The sequence below is a fragment of the Ranitomeya imitator genome, chromosome 5 (genome assembly GCF_032444005.1).
Source record: "Ranitomeya imitator isolate aRanImi1 chromosome 5, aRanImi1.pri, whole genome shotgun sequence".
Classification (NCBI taxonomy): domain Eukaryota; kingdom Metazoa; phylum Chordata; class Amphibia; order Anura; family Dendrobatidae; genus Ranitomeya; species Ranitomeya imitator.
Genome location: NC_091286.1, coordinates 603,083,605 through 603,111,385, shown reverse-complemented (window position 1 = coordinate 603,111,385; position 27,781 = coordinate 603,083,605). Strand labels below are relative to the sequence as shown.

General features: G+C 42.8%; 1 protein-coding gene across 2 annotated transcripts in view; it reads left to right on the top strand.

Annotated features, from left to right (window-relative positions):
* Positions 1-27,781, top strand: part of SH3YL1 (SH3 and SYLF domain containing 1) — a 133,747-nt gene that overhangs the window by 89,072 nt on the left and 16,894 nt on the right. Inside the window, exon 10 of one of the 2 annotated variants that reach the window (XM_069727991.1) lies at positions 10,197-10,353. The exons of the other annotated variant lie outside the window; for it this stretch is intronic. Coding sequence (XP_069584092.1) covers positions 10,197-10,225 — 29 coding nt within the window. The 3' untranslated portion in view covers positions 10,226-10,353. Of the gene's footprint in view, positions 1-10,196; positions 10,354-27,781 lie in introns of those variants that run through there. 2 annotated transcript variants of the gene reach the window in all.

Here is a 27,781-nt window from a genome sequence, read left to right as displayed (position 1 = left end):
GGTGTCACAGGTTTACTGTGACAGAGGAGCCAGAAGACCGCAGCTTCTGATTTCTTTCTCCTGCATTGATTAGAAGCACTTCACCTTCATATTAAACGGTGCAGGTTTCTTTTAGCAGTGCAGGGGTTAATTTGCTCAGTTGAGAGCTCTCGGAAGCTTTCCTGCATTAAGGCTCTCAGCTGTTCACTGTAAGCCACTCCACTCTCCTATATGTTCTAGGCCCTGGCTAGTACTCATTGCCTGCACAGCTTATTCTGCATGCTTGGAGGTTGGTGGTTGTTTTGAGAAGGCGTTTGGTGGATTTATCTGAGACTGCTGCTATTTTTTGAGTGTGTGCTAATTCCCTTCCTTCTCCCACATTGGTTTTACCCCATTTTCCTCTCCCCGGTGTTTACCTTTGTTGTTATGTTAGTATATTTGTATGATTTGGTATATTCCGTTATCCCTCTTTGTATTACCTTTTTAGTCTCGTGTGTTACTGTACACTGCTACTTCCCTCTTCCTTGGGTGGGGGAAGGGTACAGACTGAGGGCGGATTCAGGAGTTAACATAGTAACATAGTTAGTAAGGCCGAAAAAAGACATTTGTCCATCCAGTTCAGCCTATATTCCATCATAATAAATCCCCAGATCTACGTCCTTCTACAGAACCTAATTGTATGATACAATATTGTTCTGCTCCAGGAAGACATCCAGGAGTTAAGGCAGGAGTCATTATGGAGTCAGCAGAGCATTGGTCCTTAGCACTCGGTGACCCTGGATTGTAACTTTACGTGGTCTCTACGTCTTGGCTTAGTTGCTGCAGTTTCTTCAACTCTTCAATAATATCACTTGCAGGCGGCGGTGGACTATTCATGTGACAGAAAATATTTAGCTTCACAAGTGACTTTGGTTTGTGGAAAACCGTGAGCCCCTCAGAATCAAAATGTATCCTACCTTGCATATCGCTTATTTCTGTACCTTCTCCTCATCGCGCTATTTTAGGTCTCTGTAATCTTCACCTCTTTTTACAGCCGTGACTCAGAAGATACAATAATACGGAGGGAATTATTTAAGTCTAATTAGCTATCATTTTGATTTGCTTTCTTTTTCTATTTCGATTCCTTCCATTTATTAATTGCCATTAAGACACCTTTATTTTTAATGCTTTTGCTGCCGGCTAAAATTTTCTTGGCAACATTTTTCTATGTGCTTCATATACCTTTTATCATTACAAGTTCCATTTTATGTGTTCATTTAGTTGTAGATTATTCACGTCATCTAATTCCGTAGCATCATTATCAAAGTTCAGGCGGCAACCAAGCATTAAAATCCTTCTGAATGATCTGATTCACCCACTATGTCCCATGGGCCCAAATGACAGCATAGGGAATGACGCAGCCCTCCTCCGCAGCAGCAAATTGAATGTCCTACGAGAAACCCGTCCAAAATTCTCTAGAGAGAAAACCTCTCTTCACTGTGGAGCTTTTTCTGTCGACAGTGACTAAAATAGCCCCCCTCTAGCCCACTTACTTAGTGCAGCAGTTGTAATAAAATCCGTTTTTCCCTGCTGCAGTACTGTGAATGCAGAGCCGTATATAACCCCACCCACACCAATGATTGGTAGCTTTCTGTGTACACTGTTCATTGACAAAAAGCTGACAATCACTGGTTGGGGGTGGGATTACACCGAGCAAGACACCTAGTCCTCAAGTGATAATCTTCTGATAATAAAACACCCATGTTATTGTAACAAGATACAGCCTATTATGTGATACATTATTGTGATCAGGGTCTCAGGCCCTGTGTTATTCTGCTTTCGGATCACATGCCAAAAACCTGCTGACAGATTCTCTTTAACATATTTTACCCCCTTACATGTGCTGGTGATTGTTGAGGGTCAAATCTTCACCGATCGCTCTAAAAACTGATCTGCTCTTTTCAGGAGGCTAAAGCACTCCGCTCCTGAATTCAGTGTGTGTATGGGCTCAATGGAAAGTTTAAACTGGTGTGATGCTGACTCATTTCTCACGGCCAAGCTGCAGACGGAATAGAAATGAGTCCGAGGTCAAAAGCCAAGAAGGTACATCATAAACAGAAGGAAGACACAAAGGCATAGTCGGGTAACGTTCCAAGGTCACAATGCCAGGAGGATAGCTGATTAGAGCAGAAGGGGTTAAATAGATGGATGGTCAGAACAAGGTCATGTGAAGAAGAAAAATGGCTAATGAAATCAATTATTAAACCTTACAGAAGTCAGTTCAGATATGGTGTAGCAAGATGGAGTCTATTTCCTGATCAGCAGCACACTGGAAGGAATTTTTGGAATGTGAAGAAGTCACTGGACATTGGACACTGGACATTGGACTGAATACCATATATGGAAATTAAGTTGGAATGAACCAATCATAGAGTGACACTAACAATTCAGAAGTTGTGCGACCTCCCCCTTTTCCTTTTTGTAGTATCTTCCTTTGTTCAGAGAATAAAGCAGTTGTGTGTAAGCCTTTGCTGTGAGAGGAGTGTGTATCTGTCTCTGTGTATCTGGTACATTCTTAGCCTCTAAGCTAGCACTCCGCTTATATTTGGTCAGGTACAAGCAATCATAGATCTCACTTTAAGGGATCACCCGAAGGCAATGAAAGATCTACAAAAAGAACGCAAGGCACAGAGAGAGAAACCACGCAGTAAATGTATATATGTCTGGCAGAGGTCTGAGAGTAACAGCCCAGTTAAGTAGCCTGGAAATCACCTGGGATAATGAACAGCTGGAAACAGCCAGCACCTACCAGTCTTAGATTGGACAGCCGAGCTATCTGTAACTGCATCCCAGACACATTGAGGGGTGGAAGTATCAGTATCCCGTGTGCTAGGGGGGGGCCCGCCGGACCTCCAGGCTTTTCAGGAAATTTTAGATGGAAGGCTCTGACTAACTAATCGAGATGGGACCCAGGATCTCTTCTATGGTCTGGTATTGTAGTGAATTTCGGACCCTACGAGAATCCACAACTCTCTGGACCTCATAATTCAAACCTTCGGAGCTTCTTTTAATATGGATTTATGGAACACCTTAGGGATGCAAAGGGATGTTGAAGCTTTAATCTAAATGCCTCCGGATTGACCACCTTTTAAAATCTCATATGGACCAAGAAACTTTGGACTCAACTTCATAGACTGCACTTTAGGTTTAATGTTCCTAGATGACAACCAAACCTTATCCCCAATCTTAAAAACAGGACCTACCGAAAGTCTTTTATCGACCTTCCGTTTTTGGTGAATTTGAGCAGTCCCAAGATTCTTTTGAACCTCCCTCCAGACATCCCCAAGTCTCTGTACACCTTCCTCCACCCCAGGACACTCAGAACTAATACTACTAAATTTACCAAAATGGGCATGAAAACCATAATTACAGAAACTATGAGGTTCCAGTAGACTGATTTTAATTAACTGTTAAAAGCAAACTCAGCGAGAAGCAAAAATGAGGACCAGTCCTCCTGTCGAGCTACCGCAACACATTCTAAATTTGTTGCAAAGATTGATTTTGTCCTCTCAGTCTGACCATTGGTTTCAGGATGATAAGCAGATGACAATTACACATCAATCCTGAGTTCACTACTAAAAGCTCTCCAGAATTTAGAGACAAATTGCACTCCCCTATCACACATTATGTTAAGATGAATCCCATGTAACCTTACAATATGAAAAATTAACAACCTGGAGTGTCTCTGCATTAGGTAATCCTGACAAAGGAACAAAATTATCTAGTTTTATGAATCTGTCTACTACCACACAGATAGCAGTTTTCCCACCAGACAGAGGCAAATCCGTGATGAAATCCATGGACAAACGAGTCCATGGTCTTTCAGGAATTGTCCTAAGAACCAATTCCCCAGCTGACTGTCTGTGACTCACTTTAGTGCATGCGCAGACTTCACAAACCGATACAAAATATTTAATATTATGCATGGACATCCACCAGAGCACAAGGGGTGTCATGAGGTTCTAGAGCATCCTTAAAGGGAACTGTCGCCCCCAAAATCGACGGTGAGCTAAGCCCACCGGCATCAGGGGCTTATCTACAGCATTCTGTAATGCTGTAGATAAGCCCCCAATGTAACCTAAAAGATGAGAAAAATGCTCTTCACGCTGCGGGTCCGGCGTACTTTGTCTCCCTTTTGAGGGCAGAGCAAAGTACTGCAGTGCGCAGGCGCCGGGAAAGGACAGAGAGGCCTGGCGCTTGCGCACTGCAGTACTTTGCTCTGCCCTCAACAGGGCAGACAAAGTACACCTGCGCCGGAGCCACAGCGTGAAGACCAGAAGGGGACGTCATCTGATGAAGATAGGAGGCGCCGGGCCAGACCGCGACACCCATCGGACCGGACCAAGACCGCCCCTTGTTGAGTATAATATAACCTCTTTTTCTCATCTTTTAGGTTACATCAGGGGCTTATCTACAGCATTACAGAATGCTATAGATAAGCCCCTGATGCCAGTGGGCTTACCTCACCCTCGATTTGGGGGTGACAGGTTCCCTTAAAGTGTTTCAGAAAGACCTTTGTGGAACTGGCACCTGACAACTGCTTCGTTCCCTAGAACTTTAATGGACCACTGCCAGAACTTAGTACAGTAATCCAGCTGTGCAACCCCCAAACTGCACTTAAATGGAACCTGTCACCTCGTTTTGCCGCTATAAGATGCGGCCACTGCCTTTTGGGGCTTACCTGCAGCATTCTATAATCCTGTAGACAAGCCCCCGGTCCGACCTGAAAGAGAAGAAAAACCATTTTTATTATACTCACCCAGGGCGGTCCGGTCCGATGGGTGTCGCAGGTCCCAGGTCTGGCTCCTCCCACCTTCATGCGATGTTGTCTTCCTGCCACGCTCCTGCGCAGGCGTATTGATCTGCGCTGTTGAGGGCAGAGCTAAGAACTGCATTGCGCAGGCGCTGGGTCTCTCTGACCTTTCCCGGCGCCTGCGCACTGCAGTACTTTGCTCTGCCCTCAACAGGGCAGATTAGTACGCCTGTGCATGAGCGCGGCACGAAGCAAGCCGGATGATGACATTGCATGAAGATGGGAGGCGCCGGACCTGGGACCTGCGACACCCATCGGACCAGACAGCCCCCGGGTGAGTATAATAAAACTTGTTTTTCTTCTATTTCAGGTCGGACCGGGGGCTTGTCTACAGGATTATAGAATGCTGCAGATAAGCCCCGAAAGGCAGTGGCCGCATCTTATAGCGGCAAAATGAGGTGACGGGTTCCCTTAAAGTGCTGTTTTTTGAGCAATTGGTTGGGGGGGTCTCATTTGACATCTAATAGATGCTCCAGTCTTGGGCCCCAGTGGGTCCTTCTCTTATTTGTTTCCATAACAGACCATGGTTTCTCCTGTCTGCATATAAAGTGGGGAAGCATACTGCTCGTGTTTGTAGCTAAGCCAGCGTCCCCTTATTCTGCAGGTGATAGACAGAGAAGGGGTCTGGTTTAGCTGCTGATATGAATAGTCATATTCCCCAAACAACCTGGGAATAGTATACTCATATCCCAGGATAAGACATTCAAGTAATAATAAATTATTTTTTTTAATGAATTAATACCGTACATAAAATCAAGTGTTGGATATGAAATGACAAGGAAAACCTCCACAAGGGCACGGGAAAAACCTCTACAAGGGCACAGGAAATGCCTGAAGAACAAATAAACATAGTATAGAGATCCACACATGGGAAAAGCCAAGGGTATTAGATCGTAAAGTGCTGTGCTGTAGTAAGGGGTATATTAATCAAATGGTTAGCCTAAGGTGATTCCAGGTTCCAAATGACCCCATACTCCGGAAGAAGCTAGGCGAAACGTCGTTGGGGTAGTGGGACGCAGAGCCGTAGACATCTAAGGCGGCAAATGTAATATAGGTTGCTTACCCTTTATATGTTCTACATTGCATGTATGCCATTTTTGAGATAATTTGGAACCTTAGGCTAAGCATGTGGGTAGGAATTATACCATTTATATATACTCTATACCATTTAAGGCATTTCCTTTGTCCTTGTGGGGGGTTTTCCTATCATTTTATATCTAGCATTTGATTGTATGTATTCAACAAAAAATTATTTTTTAAATTTATTATTGCTCAAATCTCTTCTTATCCAGGGATATTCGTATACTGTTCCAAGGTTGTCTGGAAAAGATATATTTGGTGAAGTGTCTAGTATTGGTCTTTTTTTCGGGGACTATTCTGATTAAGAACAGTCAGCCAGCTCCCTTAATATACAGCTCCTGTCACGTGTTGATACCGGAAACGCTGTCACTTGTTGGATTCAATCCAGAAGTCCTCCTGGGACCCATGATGAGACAACTTACTAAACACACTGGACATCTGAATGTTAAGTAAGTTACTCAGTTTTGCAGATTTACCTACTTTATGGGTTTTTTCAAAACAAAAATTTTTTCAAAGCAAAAAAAAAAAAAGAGAAGGCAACTGGGACCAACCAGGTAAAGGAACACAAAGGAACTTTCCGAACATGGCGTCCTGCTGAAGGCTAATCAAGGGCAATGGATAACAGTTCTTGTGATATACTGGTCTTTCCCAGCCCGAAACTATATATTCTATTAACATAAATGTGATCCATCATGTAGTAGGATTCCGCACAGCATACAGTAGCTGCACAATGTAAGGCTACTCCTGTAATAACACAGGTGCCGGCTTAACCTTCTATATAATGTGATGGGAAAATTGCCTAAAAGTTGTGCTGCTCCCAAGGAGCACGAATTAGATGGTTATCGATATCATTGCTACTTTCCATCCAGGATCTTGGCTTTCCTTTTCGTTTTCTTAACGCCTACGTTTTATGATTACGGTCATTATGTGGAGGTGTTTATTTTTGCAGCTTTGTATCATTAATCCTGGGAAACCTACTGTAGGAGAATTAGAATGAATTTTCTTTCTCCAGGTAGTTCTCAAAGTTAGCCTGAATTCCCTATTGCAAGACTCGTTTTCACGTTGGGTTAACCAGAGGCTTTTGACGAACATTGACCATTCCAATATAAATAAAGCTCTTAAAAGTAATTTTCCCTAAATTGTTCTCAACACAAGGAAAAACTACACCCGTGTAATAATATCCAATGTTTAGGTGTGCATCTTTACCCTGAAGATTATTCTTTAAGTTCCAACAGTGCGATATTGACTACTGCTGACTTAAGGGAAGCTCCATTGTGGAGCTCCTTTCAAGGAAGGTCAGCCATGAGTATTTTTTGAGTCTTCTCACCAATGTCCCTTCTTTGCATCACACCTTAAACTCTTTTCGCCTTTAGTCCATGCTCATGTCGAGGATTTCTGCCTCCTGTTGGGTGGATTGAGGAGGTTGTATTTTCACAATTGTTGAATTGTCAAGCTTCATATAAAACTAAAGGCTGAGCAGGCTGTCTGTAGATTAGTTCCAGGCTTGGCATTTATTCCTAGTCTTGTTGAAAAGTTCACTAAAGGGTCCGACATTGACTTATAGTGTTGCCACCTCTCCTAAAGGGGCATTTACACTACAAGATAATCGTGAATGAACATTGTTAAACACTCATTTCACAATTATCTTGTAGTGTAAACAGGCTGCCGATGACCGTCAGGTGAAATCATCTTTTGTGCAGCACCAAAAAAAATCCTTGTTCTTGGCAGTGGATCGTCCTGTGTAAACGAAGACTTGCGTTGCCGAAAACTGACAGCTTGTGGACACTGAAAAATTACAGATGTCTATGTGCACATCATTTGCTTTGGTGTGCCTGTGCAAACAGACATGCAAACAATTGTCGATCGGTGGTCTTATCGTGCCGCTAGTCGGTCCATATAAATGGAACCCAAGTGATTAAGGGTCACCAATCTAACCCAAGAAGAGGTGCGAAACCGGCTAAATAAGATTAAAATAGATAAATCTCCGGGTCCGGATGGCATACACCCACGAGTACTAAGAGAACTAAGTAATGTAATAGATAAACCATTATTTCTTATTTTTAGGGACTCTATAGCGACAGGGTCTGTTCCGCAGGACTGGCGCATAGCAAATGTGGTGCCAATATTCAAAAAGGGCTCTAAAAGTGAACCTGGAAATTATAGGCCAGTAAGTCTAACCTCTATTGTTGGTAAAATATTTGAAGGGTTTCTGAGGGATGTTATTCTGGATTATCTCAATGAGAATAACTGTTTAACTCCATATCAGCATGGGTTTATGAGAAATCGCTCCTGTCAAACCAATCTAATCAGTTTTTATGAAGAGGTAAGCTATAGACTGGACCACGGTGAGTCATTGGACGTGGTATATCTCGATTTTTCCAAAGCGTTTGATACCGTGCCGCACAAGAGGTTGGTACACAAAATGAGAATGCTTGGTCTGGGGGAAATTGTGTGTAAATGGGTTAGTAACTGGCCTAGTGATAGAAAGCAGAGGGTGGTTATAAATGGTATAGTCTCTAACTGGGTCGCTGTGACCAGTGGGGTACCGCAGGGGTCAGTATTGGGACCTGTTCTCTTCAACATATTCATTAATGATCTGGTAGAAGGTTTACACAGTAAAATATCGATATTTGCAGATGATACAAAACTATGTAAAGCAGTTAATACAAGAGAAGATAGTATTCTGCTACAGATGGATCTGGATAAGTTGGAAACTTGGGCTGAAAGGTGGCAGATGAGGTTTAACAATGATAAATGTAAGGTTATACACATGGGAAGAAGGAATCAATGTCACCATTACACACTGAATGGGAAACCACTGGGTAAATCTGACAGGGAGAAGGACTTGGGGATCCTAGTTAATGATAAACTTACCTGGAGCAGCCAGTGCCAGGCAGCAGCTGCCAAGGCAAACAGGATCATGGGGTGCATTAAAAGAGGTCTGGATACACATGATGAGAGCATTATACTGCCTCTGTACAAATCCCTAGTTAGACCGCACATGGAGTACTGTGTCCAGTTTTGGGCACCGGTGCTCAGGAAGGATATAATGGAACTAGAGAGAGTACAAAGGAGGGCAACAAAATTAATAAAGGGGATGGGAGAACTACAATACCCAGATAGATTAGCGAAATTAGGATTATTTAGTCTAGAAAAAAGACTGAGGGGCGATCTAATAACCATGTATAAGTATATAAGGGGACAATACAAATATCTCGCTGAGGATCTGTTTATACCAAGGAAGGTGACGGGCACAAGGGGGCATTCTTTGCGTCTGGAGGAGAGAAGGTTTTTCCACCAACATAGAAGAGGATTCTTTACTGTTAGGGCAGTGAGAATCTGGAATTGCTTGCCTGAGGAGGTGGTGATGGCGAACTCAGTCGAGGGGTTCAAGAGAGGCCTGGATGTCTTCCTGGAGCAGAACAATATTGTATCATACAATTAGGTTCTGTAGAAGGACGTAGATCTGGGGATTTATTATGATGGAATATAGGCTGAACTGGATGGACAAATGTCTTTTTTCGGCCTTACTAACTATGTTACTATGATTGTTTCCTTCTTCTGTGAGCAAGCAAAATACATGTCTTTAAAAATCCATACTCCAGCTAATCTCTTTAAGGGGAACCAGTAATTTCCCCTAATATATTCCAAGCAATGCACATACAATACATTTTCCCCTCTAATCACAGCCCTGTACTTCTATAATTCTTGCCCTTGTTGTAATAGAAATGGGGTCTTTATTCGGAGCCTTCTGAAGTTTATGCGCAGCAGCCAATTAGAGGAGACAGAGCTGCTCTGGGGATGGCGGCAGCAGTGGCCTGAACCAATGAGAAGACTGGAGGTGTGTCTCACACTAGCTTAGTTACACTGTAGCTAAACTGTAGTTATAAATTATAGCTAATAGAACGGAGTAAAAAAGGTGGCAAGAAAAAAAGGCATAATCTACCGAAACATATAGGCTACTTCATGAGCTAATGTGGGGGGTTTTTTTTTATACATTTTGTTGCCAGACAAGAGTCTCTCAATTCTTGTTTGAGGGATTTTCATCCATTCTTCCTTGGAAAATTCTTCCAGTTCTGTGAGATTCCTGGGTTGTTTTGCATGCACTGCTATGTTGAGGTCTAGCTACCGATTTTCAATGATCAGATCAGGGGACTGTGAGGGCCATTGTAAAACCTTCAGCTCGTGCCTTTTGAGGTAGTCTATTGTGAATTTTGACATGTTTCTGATCATTATCCGTTTGTAGATGCCATCCTCTTTTCAACTTCAGCTTTTTTTTTTACAGACAGTGTTATGTTTGCATCAAGAATATGATGAAATTTTACTGAATCCATTCTTCCCTCTACCCATGAAATGTTCCTCCTGCCATTGGCTGCAACACAACCCAAATATGTGTGAATTTTGATGAAATTCTATGCTTTTTTTTTTCCACACTTACCTTTGATCATTGTGGCCAAAGAGTTCGATTTTTAACCTTATCGGTCCTCAGGACTTGTTTCCAAAATGCATCAGGCTTGTGTAGATGTTCTTTTCACGCACATTGCTTGGCTCAGCAGAGCATGTTTGTATTGTCAGCGTCGAGAGGAGTACAAGCCATTGACAGACAACGCTACAAAGAATGGAGAATGATGAAATGCAGACTTTCTCCCGATATCTGCCATTAGGGGATTGAGGGACCCCCTTGTTAGATTCATATGATGTGCACCGCCACCTTTTTTCTATTTTTGTCCCCTAGATCTAGTCCTTTTTTTATTGCTTTAGGAAATGTAATGTAGGACTGAGCTGCTTTAATCCCTTTTTATTTATACCGTGCACAGACGGTTTCTTTTCTGTTACAGCAGAGGAAAACCTTTCTAAAAAGCTAATCTGGATTATCTGTGGTCTTGTCCAGGGAAGCCCCTTTTAATGGAGCTATGCTTGAAAGCATTTTAAGTGTTATCTGATAATGATGCATAATGCATGGCATTCAGAAAACCACACAGAACATTCAAGTCGAGATTCGTGTCACCATGAATGATTGAACTAGATGTACCTGTGGGATTCAGACTGTTTAAGGTCAGCGTTTGTAGCATTAATTTTTATTCAGTGTTGTACATTCACCATACCTAAACAGATGCATTAATGTCTATGGGTATGAACCACTGACCCGATCCAGTACTTATCCCTTCACGTTCTAAATAAATACAATACTAATACAATTACGGCAAAAACAAACTACATATATCAAGGTAAATGATGCCTCTTTACTTCATTATGTAGCAAATTGTAAAATGCTCAAAAAAATAAAGGGAACACTAAAATACCACATCCTAGACATCTCTGAATGAAATATTCCAGTTGCAAATTTTTATTCATTACATGGTGGAAGGGTGTTCAGAATAATAAAACATAACAATTATCAATGTAAATCAAAATTAATATCCCATGGAGGTCTGGATTTGGAATGATACTCAAAATCAAAGTGGAAAATCAAATTACAGGCTGATCCTACTTCAGTGGAAATGCCTCATGACAAGGAAATTATGCTCAGTATTGTGTGTGGCCTCCACGTGCCTGTATGACCTCCCTACAACGCCTGGGCATGCTGCTGATGAGGCGACGGATGGTCTCCTGAGGGATCTACTCCCAGTCTGTGGTGGATGGAGCAAGACGTGACGTTGGTGGATGGAGCGAGACATGATGTCCCAGATGTGCTCAATCGGATTCAGGTCTGGGGAACAGGCGGGCCAGTCCATAGCTTCAATGCCTTAATCTTGCAGGAACTGCTGACACACTCCAGCCACATGAGGTCTGGCATTGTCCTGCATTAGGAGGAAGCCAGGGCCAACCGCACCAGCATATATTCTCACAAGAGGTCTGATGATCTCATCTCGGTACCTAATGGCTGTCAGGCTACCTCTGGTGAGCACATAGAGGGCTGTGCGGCCCTCCAAAGAAATGCCACCCCACACCATTACTGATCCACTGCCAAACCGGTCATTCTGAAGGATGTTGCAGGCAGCAGATCGCTCTCAACGGCGTCTCCAGACTCTGTCTCGTCTGTCACATGTGCTCAGTGTGAACCTGCTTTCATCTGTGAGGAGCACAGGGCACAATCCTGGTGTTCTGTAGCAAATGCTAAGCGTCCTGCACAGTGTGGGGCTGTGAGCACAACCCCCATCTGTGGACGTCGGACACTCAGACCATGCTCATGGAGTCAGTTTCTAACAGTTTGTGCAGACACATGCACATTTGTGGCCTGCTGGGGGTCATTTTGCAGTGCTCCTCCTGTTCCTCCTTGCACAGAGGCTGAGGTAGCAGTCCTGCTGCTGGGTTGTTGCCCTCCTACAGCCCCCTCCACGTCTCATGGTGTACAGATTCAGGTTTTTTTCTGCCTGATCCTTTTTTTTTTATCTCATATTAGCGCCGGATTGCATCTGATGGCCTAATGTTTCATCCGTTTTTTTCTGGATCCGTAAAATTAGTTTTCCAGCAGCCGGAGAAAATGTCCAGAGGAACGTTTTTACTGTCCGGCGGAAAACTGCACAGCGACCGATCCGGCGAAAAATGTATGAAGAGTGAGGTGAAATGACCGAATCCGGCGACCGTATCCAGTTTCTTACACAAATCATGCATTTTCCATTCTGGAATCTCTCAAACCCGGAGAGAACATACAAACTCCTTGAAGATGTTGTCCTTGGTGGGATTTGATCCCAGGACCCCAGAGCTGCAAAGCAACAGTGCTAACCACTGAACCACCATACAGTGCTAACCACTGAGCCACTTATATTTAATTCAGATCTCATCATTGACAGAACCGTTCTAGATTTCTAATAAAATATGAGCTTTAAAGGATTATTCTCATCATGGAAAATGGTTAAAATGGCAAACTGCTTTTAAAAACGAGCAACGTTGCAATTTACTTGATAATAAAAATCTTCTCCGTTCTTGAAAATGGAGGGCCTTTCAAATCTCTTCTTTACTGCTCATTGCCAAGGTTACCTGCCACCTCTTCAGTCTATCAGTGGTGTCTATGTTACTAGGCAAGGAGCACAGGGCTTACAGGCTCTGCTGTAAAGCTTGTAAGCGCTGCTCTGAGACTGGCTGGATCCATCCTACTTCAGTGCTCCTGCGCTCCTCCCAATACTGCACAGGGTAAGCTGCCTCTGCTGTCCACATTAGAGAACACACAGTTTGGGCCAATAGTGCACCTATGGTGGTGGTCCGAACTTTAAAAAGAGCGGATCACTCCTGGGGAGACATGGGAGCGGGGGGTGCTCCTGAGGGTTGATGCTGAGAACAGCCCTTTTTTTTAGGTTTTCTCTATGGAATCTGGTACCAACATGTTATGAATGTGTTTTTTTTTTTTTCCCGTCCAACTCCTCCATAGCTCCCCTGTTGCTTCATGTGCTAGCCAAAAAATGTTTTGCCTTTTGGACAGTTATTACCTTTTAGTCTCCAAGCCGTACTTGAGGCCATCTCCGTATGTGCCGCCTCTCTGTTGCCCTGGATAACTCCCCAAATCATCCATATTGCCAAGGAAATGCTGCACCTTTGCTGTTTCTTGGAATATTATTGCTTGCTTGATTTTCTCTTTTGGATTACATTGGAGATGCCATCCATATCAATCAGAGGTGGAGGGTCGGCATTAGCGGGCATAGAGGTGGCATCGGGCCCAATATTGAACAATGCCGGACAATTTCAAACTGTTTTGAACATATGCGGAGGAAATGACAAATGAAGTAACTTTTGCAGTAGACCTCGATCAAACAGCTCCTCTGCTCCTACCGTCTTGTGTCTACAGCTCCAATACATATCTAAGCAAAATGGTCAGGCATGTGGGCACCCATATTCTCAGGAATAGTGGGGTTCTCTCTTGGATTTATTTTTTATTCACTTTTGTAGCTCCATTAATTCCTCAGTGCTTTACAATACCTTATTATTGCTGTCCCCATTGGGGCTCAAAATCTAGATTCACAATCACTAGGTGGGAGGAAAATGGAGGAGATCCATACAAACTTCCTGCAGATGTTGTCCTTGGTGGGATTTAATCTCAAGATCCCAGCACTTCTAGGATGCCGTGCTAACCATTGAGCCACCGCGCTGCCCGTCTGGACTTATTACATATTTATGGTATATGATATAGCTTCAGTTTTATCTGGAGATTTGTTCTTATTAAAGGAAGTGAGAAGAGCTATAGGTATGCAGTTAGTATTAAGAACTGCCCAAACTGGGTGCCTTCGAGGGAATGTGTCATCAGAAAATTACTGCTTAAAATGTGTTTTGTTTAGTGATGAGCGAATATACCCGGTACTCGAGATTTCCCGAGCATGCTCGGGGGTCCTCAGAGTATATTTTTTTTTTAGTGCTCGGAAATTTTGAGTTTTTCTTGCCGCAGCTGAATGATTTACATCTGATAGCCAGCATAAGTACATGTGGGGATTCCCTAGCAACCAGGTAACCCCCACATGTACTTATGCTGGCTAACAGATGTAAATCATCCAGCTGCGGCAAGAAAAACTAAATCTCCGAGCACTAAAAAATACTCGGAGGACCCCCGAGCATGCTCGAGAAATCTCAAGTAACGAGTATATTCGCTCATCACTATTTTGTTTAATGGTTTGTTTTTTTTATAATTTTTTTTTTTCATATATCTGAAAATAATCTGAAAAATCTGAAAATATATGGGAAATCCAAAAAACGTAGTGACACACTGGCCTCTAAATCAGGAAGTATTAGTCTAATAAAATAGTTCATTTTCTAATGACACATTTTTAAATATGCCTCCTGGTCCTTTTTTTTTTTTTTTTTTTTTTTTCTCCTTCAGCTCATAGTATAAAGAAAAGCAGCCTGTACACATCAGTATTACTTGTTTGAAAGCATTAAACAAAATCTAGCAAATATTCTTCTACACACGGGTTCCTTCGTCTTCCATCTCCTAGAGTCCCATGTATGGGAGTATCCGTTCCAGCATTCTGATCGGAGAGTGTTTCCTCTGCCAGCGTATCACCAGTGGTGTGGGTGAAGGAGGTTGGCTCCTCTGTGTATGCATCGCCTGTGACCGAGAAACACCCTGGTTGTCCACCAGCCACCTTTTTGGTGCTGACACTTGAAACACTCACCAAGGTCGAGAACAGTGCCTAAGGTGGATCTGCCTAATCAGGAATCCGAGAGGCGAGCTGATCGCTGGGGCACTGGTTCTAATCGAAGCAGAATTGTATACTCAACTATGTCATGCATATTTCAGCATTACCGTATTCATTAACTGGATGACCATCTAAAAGGTCCCCATACACATCATATGAAAGTGGACCGAACCAGCTGATTTCAATAGGACTGGTCAAGCAACTCTTCGTCGTCTGTTGATGTCAGGGTAGGGAAGGACAGGCTGTTGTAATTTCAATAACTGGTCCTTTTGTGTTCAGGAGAAATATGTGACTGTTAGAGATGTCTCGCAGAGGATGTCTCCTTTTTACACATAGAAAACTCATGAACATTTGGCCAAGCTCCCATAAGTATGGGTGAGTCAGGAAAGAGATGTCGTCCTAACCAAAGTTTGAATGACTGCTATCTTGTGTATGGCCAACAGAAGCCTGTTCTTGTAAGCAAGATCTTGTATTTATATTGCCCCGGGTCAACCAGAAAAGATGGGCCTGTCTTACCAACTCCGAAAAGCTAAAAATGAGCAGGGGGTGTTGTCATCGCTTTGCAGTATACTTTTAGTTTCATTTAGGATTCGATCAGTCTTTTTGAAAAAGTAATGAAAGTTGGGGAAGGATGTTCTTATAAGAGGAGTAGGAAAGCAACTTTTCCTCCAGAGTTCCTCGCTTCTTCGTCCTAGTTTAGTTGTATTTGGTGAAATTGAGGACATTTTCTACATTCTCTTCGTGTTGTGATTTCACTGTATAATGTCTCCTTGGGGGCGCCGATTCCATTTGGTATCTCTATCTGTTGAAAGTGCAGGTGGTGCGTAGAGGACAGCGACTAGTGATATTTGGATGTTCTTTTCCGAATGTCCTCCAGAGAATTCTACGCAACATCTTGGTCGGCAATGCAGTAGAATACAACATTTTGGCAGATGTGCAGACTTCAATGTGATAAATGCTTATTAATCTGTGTACTAAGTATTTTCTGAATTTTGGGGCTAAAATAAATGCATCTGTAGACGTGAGTATGGGGTGTTACATGATCAAGCTCTACCTTAGGAAGTAATGGAACCATTTGGTTGCATCGACAAACTTTGCCAAATATATAAAGAAAAATATAATTCTGCATTTTTCCGCTTGTATCATTGTTGTATTAGCATCATTGTATGTAACCAGTAATGCAATGAATATTAAGGCTACGTTCACATTTGCGTTTTGCCGGGCTGCGTCTGGCACAGCCGCGGCGACGCATGCGTCATGCGCCCCTATATTTAACATGGGGGGCGCATGGATATGCGTTGTGCTGCGTTTTGCGACGCATGCGTTTTTTTTGCCGCAAGCGTGGGCGCAGAGGACGCAGCAAGTTGCATTTTTTTTGTGTCCAAATTTCGGCAAAAGACGCATGCGTCGCAAAACGCTGCGTTTTAGCATGCGTTTTGTTGCGTTTTTGTTTGCGCTGTGCGTTGCGTCTCCGACGCAACATCGCACAACGCAAATGTGAACGTAGCCTAAGCCATACACGGACAATACTTGTATATTAAGTTGGGGTATAATGAGGTGCTATTGGTTGTCAGCCACCTTTCCTAGAAACTGACCTTAAAGGGATTGTCCGGTATAAACTGATAAGTCTGCAGTCACTCTGTGTGAGTGCTGACCTATCAATCCCCCAGTGCACGCATTCTGCGGTGCAGGAATTTGCCAGATTCTGCAGGGTGTGTATGAGTTATACATGCTCCTGGCGAGAGCCTATCTAGTGGGCATGACCTCGTTCCATACTCTTGCATGGAGCAAAGCCGCTCCCCATCTAGTGAGACGACCGTCCAGGGGGCATGGCCGACTAGAGGGCGCAGCTTCATTCCATAAAAGTGTGGAGCAAGGTTGCACCCACTGGCCGGGAGTATGTATAATTCATACATACCCTCCGATCCCAAGTCAGAAACCGGCAAATCTGCACAGTGCATGCAATAGAGTTACTGCAGACTTAGGCCGGGGTCACACTATCAGTATTTGGTCAGTATTTTACATCAGTATTTGTAGCCAAAACCAGGAGTGGAACAATCAGAGGAAAAGTATAATAGAAACACATCACCACTTCTGGTTTTGGCTACAAATACTGGAGTGGGTGATAAATACAGATGTAATATACTAACCAAATACTGATAGTGTGAACCCAGCCTAATCGATTTGGACCAGACAACCCCATTAAGGTTAAGTTCACACTATGAGTTTTTCGTGAGTTTACAGTTCCAGCATGTTTTGAACTCCACGACATATCAATTTCTCTTGCGGGTACTCAGTTTTATGTGTGAATTTTACCCATAGAATTAGATGCAGAGAATAAGCAGGTTAAAAACACATGTTCAGTTGTGCTCAAAAGTTTACATGCCCCCGCAGAATTTGTGCTTTCTTGGCCTTTTTTCAGAGAATATGAATGATAACACTAAAACTTTTTCTCCACTCATGGTTAGTGATTGAAGCCATTTATTTTCAAACTACTGTGTTTTCTCTTTTTAAATCTTAATGACAACCCAAAACCTCCAACTGACCCTGATCAAAAGTGCATATACCCTGGTGATTTTGGCCTGATAACATGCACAGAAGTTGACACAAATGGGTTTGAATGGCTACTAAAGGTAACATCCTCACCTGTGACCTGTTTGCTTGTAATCAGTGTGTGTGCACATAAAAGCTGAGTGAGTTTCTGGGATCCAGACAGACTCTTTCATCTTTCATCCAGCCACTGACATGTTTCTGGATTTTGAGTCACGGGGAGAGCAAAAGTTTTCAACGGATCTACGGGAAATGGTAGTTAAACTGTATAAAAGAGGGAAGGGATACAAAAGATAATGCCAGTCAGCAGCATTCAAACTGTGATTAACAAATGGAAAATCAGGGGCTCTGTAAAAACCAAACCACGGTCAGGTAGACCACCAAAAATGTCGTCCACAACTGCCAGGAAGATTGTTTGGGATGCAAAGAAAAACCCACAAATGACATCAGCTGAAATACTGGCAGTGTGGCAGTTTCAAGATGCACAATAAGGAGGCACTTGAAGAAAAATGGGCTGCATGGTCGAGTCACCAGAAGAAAACCATTACTGTGCAAATGACACAAAGTATCTTGCCTAGAATACGCAAAACAGCACAGAGACAAGCCTCAAAGCTTCTGGAACAAGGAATTTGGAGTGATGAGACCAAAATTGAACTTTTTAGCCACAACCATAAACGTTACATTTGGAAAGAGGTCAATAAGGCCAATGATGAAAGGGACACCATTCCTACTGTAAAGCATGGAGGTGGAGCCTGATGTTTTGGGAAATGTGTGAGCTACAAAGGCACAGGAAACTTCTTCAAAGTTGAAGGAAAGATGAATGCAGCACGTTATCGGCAAATGCTGGAGGCAAATTTGCAATCAGCCCGGAAGCTGCGCATGGGATGTACAGTTATATGAAAAAGTTTGGGCACCCCTATTAATCTTAAGCTTTAATGTTTTATAAAAAATGTTTTTTTTGCAACAGCTATTTCACTTTCATGTATCTAATAACTGTTGGACACAGTACAATAAACCTAATTTCAAGGCAGAAACATTACTAACAGAAAATGTGCAATCTGCATTCAAACAAAATTTGACAGGTGCATAAGTATGGGCACCCTTATCATTTTCTTGTTTTAATTACTCCTACCTACTTTTTAGTGACTTACTAAAGCACTTTTTTTGGTTTTCTAACCTCATTGAGCTTTGAACTTCATAGGCAGGTGTATGCAATCATGAGAAAAGCTACTTAAAGTGGCCCCTTGCAAGTTGTTCTCCTGTTTGAATCTCCTCTGAAGAGTGGCATCATGGGCTCCTCAAAACAACTGTCTAATGATCTGAAAACAAAGATTATTCAACATAGTTGTTCAGGGGAAGGATACAAAAAGCTGTCTCAGAGATTTAACCTGTCAATTTCCACTGTGAGGAACATAGTAAGGAAATGGAAGAACACAGGTACAGTTCTTGTTAAGGCCAGAAGTGGCAGGCCAAGAAAAACATCAGAATGCAGAGAAGAAGAATGGTGAGATCAGTCAAGGACAATCCTCAGACCACCTCCAGAGAGCTGCAACATCAACTTGCTGCAGATTGTGCAAAGTGCATTGTATAGTTGACTGATGCACAGTGACACCAAGAGAAGCTGTATGGGAGAGTGATGCGAAAGAAGCCATTTCTGCAAGCACGCCACAAACAGTCGGCTGAGGTATGCAAAAGCACATTTGGAGAAGCCAATTTATTTTTGGAAGAAGGTCCTGTGGACTGATGAAACCAAGATTCAGTTGTTTGGTCATACAAAAAGGCGTTATGCATGGTGGCCAAAAAACACTATTCCAAGAAAAACACTTGCTACCCACATTAAAATTTGGTGGAGGTTCCATCATGCTTTGGGGCTGTGTGGCCAATGCTGGCACCGGGAATCTTGTTAAAGTTGAGGGACGCATGAATTCCTCTCAGTATCAGCTGATTCTTGACAATAATGTTCATGAATCAGTGACAAAGTTGAAGTTACTCGGGGGATGGATCTTTCAGTAAGACAATGATCCAAAACACCGCTCCAAATCTACTCAGGCATTCATGCAGAGGAACAATTACACTGTTCTGGAATGGCCATCCCAGTCCCCAGACCTGAATATCATTGAACATCTGTGGGATCATTTGAAGAGGGCTGTCCATGCTCGGCGACCATCAAACTTTACTGAACTGGAATTGTTTTGTAAAGAGGAATGGTCAAAAATACCTTCATCCAGGCACTCATTAAAAGCTACAGGAAGCGACTAGAGGCTGTTATTTTTGCAAAAGGAGGATCTACTAAATATTAATGTCACTTTTCTGGTGGGGTGCCCATACTTATGCACCTGTCAAATTTTGTTTGCATGCAGATTGCACATTTTCTGTTAGTACAATAAACCTCATTTCAAGGCAGAAACATGACTGTGTCCAACAGTTATTAGATATATGAAACTGAAATAGCTGTTGCAAAAAAAACAATTTTTATAAAACATTAAGCTTAAGATTAATAGGGATGCCCAAACTTTTTCATTTAACTGTACTTCGACGTTCCAAAATGACAACGATCCATAACGCAAGGTCAAGTCGACCTGTCATTGGCTACGTCAGAACAAAGCGAAGGTTCTTCAGTGGCCTTCTCAGTCTCCTGACCTCAATATCATTGAGCCACTCTGGGGAGATCTTAAGCACGCAGTTCATGCTAGACAGCCAATGAATTTACAGGAACTAGAGGCAAAAATTCTGCCGGGGTATGTAAACTTTTAAGCACAACTGTAATATGCACTTGACAATATCAATAAAGCATTATCAAAGCCAAATTACAAGGTATCAAACAAAAAAGCAGCTTTATTTGAAGCCTGATATATGAGAAAGAAACCAAAACCGCAGCATAAAAAATACAGTAAAAGCACAGAAGTGAAAAAACACAAGTAACGTACTTTACCTAACATTTGCAGAGACTCTCCAACAGCAAAAACTCACCAAGTACTCATCGTGTGCACACAGATATATTAAGATACTTCACGTAAGAAAACAGTTACAAATAAATGAAATATAAGAAATATACCGTATATACTCGAGTATAAGCCGAGATTTTCAGCCTATTGTTTTGGGCTGAAAGTCCCCCTCTCAGCTTATACTCGAGTCATACCCAGGGGTCGGTAGGGGAAAAGAGCGGGGGCTGTCTAATTATACTCACCTGCTCCTGGCGCGGTCCCTGCTGGTCCCTGGCTTCCCGGTGCCCCCAGCTTCTTCCTGTACTGAGCGGTCACATGGTATCGCTCATTACAGTAATGAATATGCGGCTCCACCTCCCATAGGGGTGGAGCTGCATATTCATTACTGTAATGAGCGGTAACAGTGACCGCTCAGTACAGGAAGAAGCTGCGGCCCCAGGAAGCAGGGACTGAACCGCGCCAGGAGCAGGTGAGTATAACTGAGAGGGGAGCACTGCGCGCTATTCACCTGCTCCCCGTTCCGGGCGCCGCTCCGACTTCAGCGTCTTCTGCAGTGACGCTCAGGTCAGAGGGCGCGGTGACGTGGTTAGTGCGCGCCGTCTGCCTGAACGTCAGTGTAGAAGATGCTGAAGATGGAGCGGTGCCGGGACGAAGTCGGGTGAATATTGAAAGTGTCGGGGGCCTGAGCGACGGAGAGGTGAGTATGTGGTTTTTTTTGTTTGTTTGTTTTTGTTTTTTTATCGCAGCAACAGCAAATGAAGCAAGTGTCTGTATGGAGCATCTATGGGGCCATAACGTTTCTGCAGCACTATAATGGGGCAAACGTGTCTGTATGGGGCCATAACGTTTGTGCAGTACTATATGGGGCAAGCGTCTGTATGGGGCCATAATTAACATTTGTGGAGCATTACGGTATATGGGGCAAGTGTCTGTATGGAGCATCTTATGGGGCCATAATCAGCAATTGTGCAGCATTATATTGGGCAAATGTGTCTATGGAGCATATTATGGGGCCATTATTAACCTTCATGCAGGATTATATGGGGCATATTTTAATGTGGAGCATCTTATGGAGCCCATCATAAACTTTATGGAGCGTTATATAAGGCTCCTGATTCAATATGGATTTTCAAAAACACTTAACCTACTGATGTCTCAATTAATTTTACTTTTATTGGTATCTATTTTTACTTTTGACATTTACCTGTAGCTGCTGCAATTCCCACCCTAGGCTTATACTCGAGTCATTAAATTTTCCCAGTTTTTTGTGACAAAATTTGGGGGACCTGCTTATACTAGGGTCGGCTTATACTCTAGTATATATACGATATGTATTTTCTTATTGGAAGCTTTCTACCTCTTGCTTAACTCTGGTTGTTGGGCATCTAGTTGTGGCTCTTCGTGTAGCGCTGAATGGAGTTTGGATCTTACTCTTCAGTTTCTATGAATTTTCACAGTTTACTGACATTCCTAAAACACTGATGGTTTTCTTGGCTTTCTATGACATTGCTCTGCAGTGTGTAATAATATAGTTTGTAAATTATGAGCCCCATTAGGGATTTAGGCTGTGTTCACATCACACTTTTACCCTTTGATCAAGACTCAATCTGGGGCTTTTATTATTATTCTTTACTTATGTAAAGCGCTGAGGAATATTATGGTGATAAACAAGCAAAGTGTAATAATTTAGATTGTGAGCCCCAATAGGGACAGTGATGACACTGTCTCCATTGGGATTTACAATCAAAATTCCCTGTCATTATGTCTTTGGAGTATGGGAGGAAACTGGAGAAAACCAACACAAACACGGGGAGATCATAGATGCAGATGTTGTCCTTGGTGTGATATGAATCCATGACCACAGGGCTGCAGTGCTAGCCACTGAGCCATGCTGCCACCTGAAGCCCCGAAAAAAAACAAGATTTGGCCAGAAATCCCACTGAGCTATTCACTGTAAGGAGACAGATACAGCTTGTGTTCTCGGAAGGCTCAATTCCAGTCATATCCTTTCTTTTCTAGGTGGACACTCATAGACCACATGTCTTTATCTGCCTAAAATGATGGATGATGCCAGAACAGAGGCAAGATGGAGTACAAAGTGACTTTGTTAGCCTTTTATATAGTGAATGGCTTTCTGGATTTCCATCTGAATCCACTTTTTCGAGGCTTCAGATGTTGGATCCTGATGGAGTCTTTAACGTAGGGTCAAGCTTGACGTGAACGTAGTCTTAGCCTGATGTGAATGGTGACAACCTGTAAACAGTGCTTTGGAATATGTTGGTGCCATACCAGCAGCTAGCAATAATTCTCTCGTAGAATACGTAAGATCTTAAATATTCTGACTTATCCAGAGTGTATGAGTCTCGTCATTGTGAAGCCTCCTTTGTTTCATCCCCTCTATTCTTAAGCCTTCCTTCCATGAGAATGAATCACCATTCTACTGTAGGATCTAGACTATACAGTATAAACACCAGTAACCTAATAATTCCCAGCAAGGATTTCTACTACAAAGCCCATTGTAATCCAATCCTCACATAATTATCTTCACGTCAGCAGTGTGGCCGCCGTTGACTGGAGAAGCGGAGCTGTGGGGTTGGGTGCTGGTTATGTTCTGGTGTCAAAATCAAAGGGGATCTGTAGGAGAAAAGCTCCGAATATTGTTCTTAGAACTAAAAATACTTAAGACTTCTTACTGCGAATGTAGAAGATGCTGAAATGTGCAGTAGAGCTACGACATTGTGGCGTAAGGTTTATAATGAATGCCCGTGGCATATGTCCTCCAGCTTTCCGCAGTCCCTCAACGGCAAGTTGATTTTAAATTTTGCAATTGACATCTTAACCAAGAACGGTGTCACCAACAATGTGGCCCAGAGATGTAGCCATAGGTGGTGCAGAGATGTCAGTCAGACAACCCAATGGGCGCATCTGTTGGGTGGAGGCAGCAAGGTGCTCACCCTTCGCAGCTCTTGTGGCGAGGATGCACTGGTCTCCTGGTCAGTCTCTGTACGTCCAGCACCAGTGATGAGGAGTTGACATGGGATCACTAAAGCCTGTGATAGGCTGCAGAGGTCGCCAACCGACCTGAGACATCATCAGAAGGGGCCGGTAGACTAAGGCCAGTGAAGTCTCCCGCGGAATCAGGACAAGAGTGGAATGGGGGAGTATACTTTTTTTTTTTTTTTTCTAGACTGGTTTTCAGATTACATTGTGGATTTCCAGGTGATCTGCAGCAAAATCTCCCAACTGAAATCGATGGGGGGAAATCCACAACAAACTTCTCTTTCCATAATAGAAATTGATGTGCTTGAAATGTAAAAATCAGAACCACAAGCCCCTTTCCATCAGCAGAATAACCACAATGTGTAGGCGAGAGTTCACACAAAACATGCATGGTTCCTCACCGATACCTTCAACAAAACAGCCACTCTATCCAGCTGATATACAGTACAGACCAAAAGTTTTGACATTCCTTCTCATTTAAAGATTTTTCTGTATTTTCATGACTATGAAAATTGTACATTCACACTGAAGGCATCAAAACTATGAATTAACACATGTGGAATTATATACTTTACAAAAAAAGTGTGAAACAACTGAAAATATGTCTTATATTCTAGTTTCTTCAAAGTAGCCACCTTTTGCTTTGATGACTGCTTTGCACACTCTTGGCATTCTCTTGATGAGCTTCAAGAGGTAGTCACTGGGAATGGTCTTCCAACAATCTTGAAGGAGTTTCCAGAAATGTTTAGCACTTGTTGGCCCTTTTGCCTTCACTCTGCGGTCCAGCTCACCCCAAACCATCTCGATTGGGTTCTGGTCTGGTGACTGTTGAGGCCAAGTCATCTGGCGTAGCACCCCATCACTCTCCTTCTTGGTCAAATAGCCCTTACACAGCCTGGAGGTGTGTTTGGGGTCATTGTCCTGTTGAAAAATAAATGATGGTCCAACTAAACGCAAACAGGATGGAATAGCATGCCGCTGCAAGATGCTGTGGTAGCCATGCTGGTTCAGTATGCCTTCAATTTTGAATAAATCCCCAACAGTGTCACTAGCAAAGCACCCCCACACCATCACACCTCCTCCTCCTTGCTTCACTGTGGGAACCAGGCATCTAGAGTCCATCCGTTCACCTTTTCTGCATCGCACAAAGACATGGGGGTTGGAACCAAAGATCTCAATTTGGACTCATCAGACCAAAGCACAGATTTCCACTGGTCTAATGGCTATTCCTTGTGCTCTGTAGCCCAAACAAGTCTCTTATGCTAGTTGCCTGTCCTTAGCAGTGGTTTCCCTACAGCTATTTTACCATGAAGGCCTGCTCCACAAAGTCTCCTCTTAACAGTTGTTGTAGAGATGTGTCTGCTGCCATTGACCTGGTCTCTAATCTGCGCTGCTGTTAACCTGTGATTTCTGAGGCTGGTGACTCGGATAAACTTATCCTCAGAAGCTGAGGTGACTCTTGGTCTTCCTTTCCTGGGGCGGTCCTCATGTGAGCCAGTTTCTTTGTAGCGCTTGATGGTTTTGCCACTGCACTTAGGGACACTTTCAAAGTTTTCCCAATTTTTTTGACTGACTGACCTTCATTTCTTAAAGTAATGATGGCCACTAGTTTTTCTTTACTAGCTGCTTTTTTCTTGCCATAATACAAATTCCAACAGTCTATTCAGTAGGACTATCAGCTGTGTATCCACCAGACTTCTGCACAACACAACTGATGGTCCCAACAGCATTTATAAGGCAAGAAATCCCTTTTATTAAACCTGACAGGGCACACCTGTGAAGTGAAAACCATTCCCGGTGACTACCTCTTGATGCTCCTCAAGAGAATTCCAAGAGTGTGCAAAGCAGTCATCAAAACAAAAAATGTGAAGCAACTGACATTGTCTTATATTCTAGGTTCTTCAAAGTAGCCACCTTTTGCTAAGTATATAATTCCACATGTGTTAATTCATAGTTTTGATGCCGTCAGTGTGAATGTACAATTTTCATAGTCATGAAAATACAGAAAAATCTTTAATTGAGGTGTGTCTGTACTGTATGTGTGTGTGTGTATATATATGTATGTATGTATATCTACTATATAATTGTCTAAGGGTCACTTCCGTCTGTCCTTCTGTCTGTCACGGATATTCATTGGTCGCGGCCTCTGTCTGTCATGGAAATCCAAGTCGCTCATTGGTCGCGGCTAGGTTTGAGCGAAACAGGTCGGCCAGATTCAGAACTCGCCGACTTTTGGTAAAGTCGGGTTTCATGAAACCCGACCCGACCCCTGTGTGGGGTCGGCCATGAGGTCGGCGATCTTCTGATCTGGAATCGGAATTCCGATAACGAGTTCCGATATGTTTAAGATATCGGGAATCTGTATCGGAATTCATATTTAAGTGTAAAATAAAGAATTAAAATAAAAAAATATTGATATACTCCCCCTCGGACGCGCCCTGGTTCTCACCGGCAGCCTTCCTTCCTAAGAATGAGCGCCTGAAGGGCCTTCGATGACTTCGCGGCTTGTGATTGATCGCGTGAGCGGTCACGTGACCAATCACAAGCCGCGACGTCATCTAAGGTCTTTCAGGCGCTAATTCTTAGGAAGGAAGCGTCCGAGGGTGAGTATATTCCTAATAGGTATATACTCACCCTCGGACGCGCCCTGGTTCTAACCCGCAGTCTTCCTTCCTAAGAATCAGCGCCTGAAGGACCTTAGATGACGTTGCGGCTTGTGATTGGTCGCGTGACGCCCATGTGACCGCTCACGTGACCAATCACAAGCCGCGACGTCATCGAAGGTCCTTCAGGCGCTCATTCTTAGGAAGGAAGGCTGCCGGTGAGAACCAGGGCGCGTCCGAGGGTAAGTATATCAATATTTTTTATTTTGATTCTTTATTTTGCACTTAAATATGGATCCCAGGGCCTGAAGGAGAGTTTCCTCTCCTTCAGACCCTGGGAACCATTAGAAATCCAATGCACTGCATTGGGTTTCGTGTTTCGGCCGACCCCGACTTTTCTATAGGACCGGGCGATTTCACTCGACCCGACTTTTGAAAAAGTCGGGTTTCGTGAAACCCGACCCGATCCTATAAAAAGAAAAGTCGCTCAACCCTAGTCGCGGCAAAACAGCCACGACCAATCAGCAATGGGCACAGTCCGGCGGCAACGTGGCCTCTCCTTTCTCCCCCGCAGTCAGTGCCCCCTATACTACTTGGCTGGGCAACGTGACTGGACAATATACTACGTGGCTGGGCAATATACTAAGTGACTAGGCAATATACTATGTGACTAGGCAATATACTATGTGGCTGGGCAATATACTACGTGGCTGGGCAATATACTACGTGACTGGGCAATATACTACGTGGCTGGTCAATATACTACATACTACGTGGCTGGGCAATATACTACGTGGCTGGGCAATATACTACGTGGACATGCATATTCTAGAATACCCGATGAGTTAGAATCGGGCCACCATCTAATAAATATATATAATATATGTGTGTGTGTATGTATGTGTATGTATGTGTGTATATATATATATATATATATATATATATATATATATATATATATATATATATATATATATATATATATAATCCTAATAAATAAACAGAGTTCAGATGTACCACATATCCATATCCACATTACCTGAGGAAGCCACGAAGCCAGTGGCGATACGTGTGGGGTTGCATCCCTTTCTTATTCATTTATTCTTGTTTGCATAACCCCAGAATAAGTTTTTAATTTCTCCATATTCTCTGTTGGTCTTAAGGTTTGCACGTATAAAATCTTGTGCATTGTGCTGTTTAGTATGCTGTTATTGCAGTAACGTTCTTTAGATTTGTAGACAATTCAAACTGAAATTCTATATGTGTATATAGTGGTTTTTTCAACCTATATCGTCCATGTGATTACATGTTTGATATTACCATCGCTTTATTTTGGACTGATGGCATTGTAGATATAGATATGAATCGCCGCATGGTTTGAGATCTAGAATTGTCGCTGAGTTCCAGCATACTTTGGTTGTTTATACATTCGAGATTTACTTATATTAGGGGTTTATTATCTTTCTAGAGCAAGGTTATACATTAGCTCCATCATGAGAATTTAAGTTTATTCTGTTCATATAACCCCTTTTTGGGGATTTTATTTTATTTTTTTTTATAATTTGTGCTGTTTGTCATTTACATAAATTTGTTTGGTATTTCATACAATAACTGCAGTTTTAGGTGATCCTTTTTGTATGCTTTTTC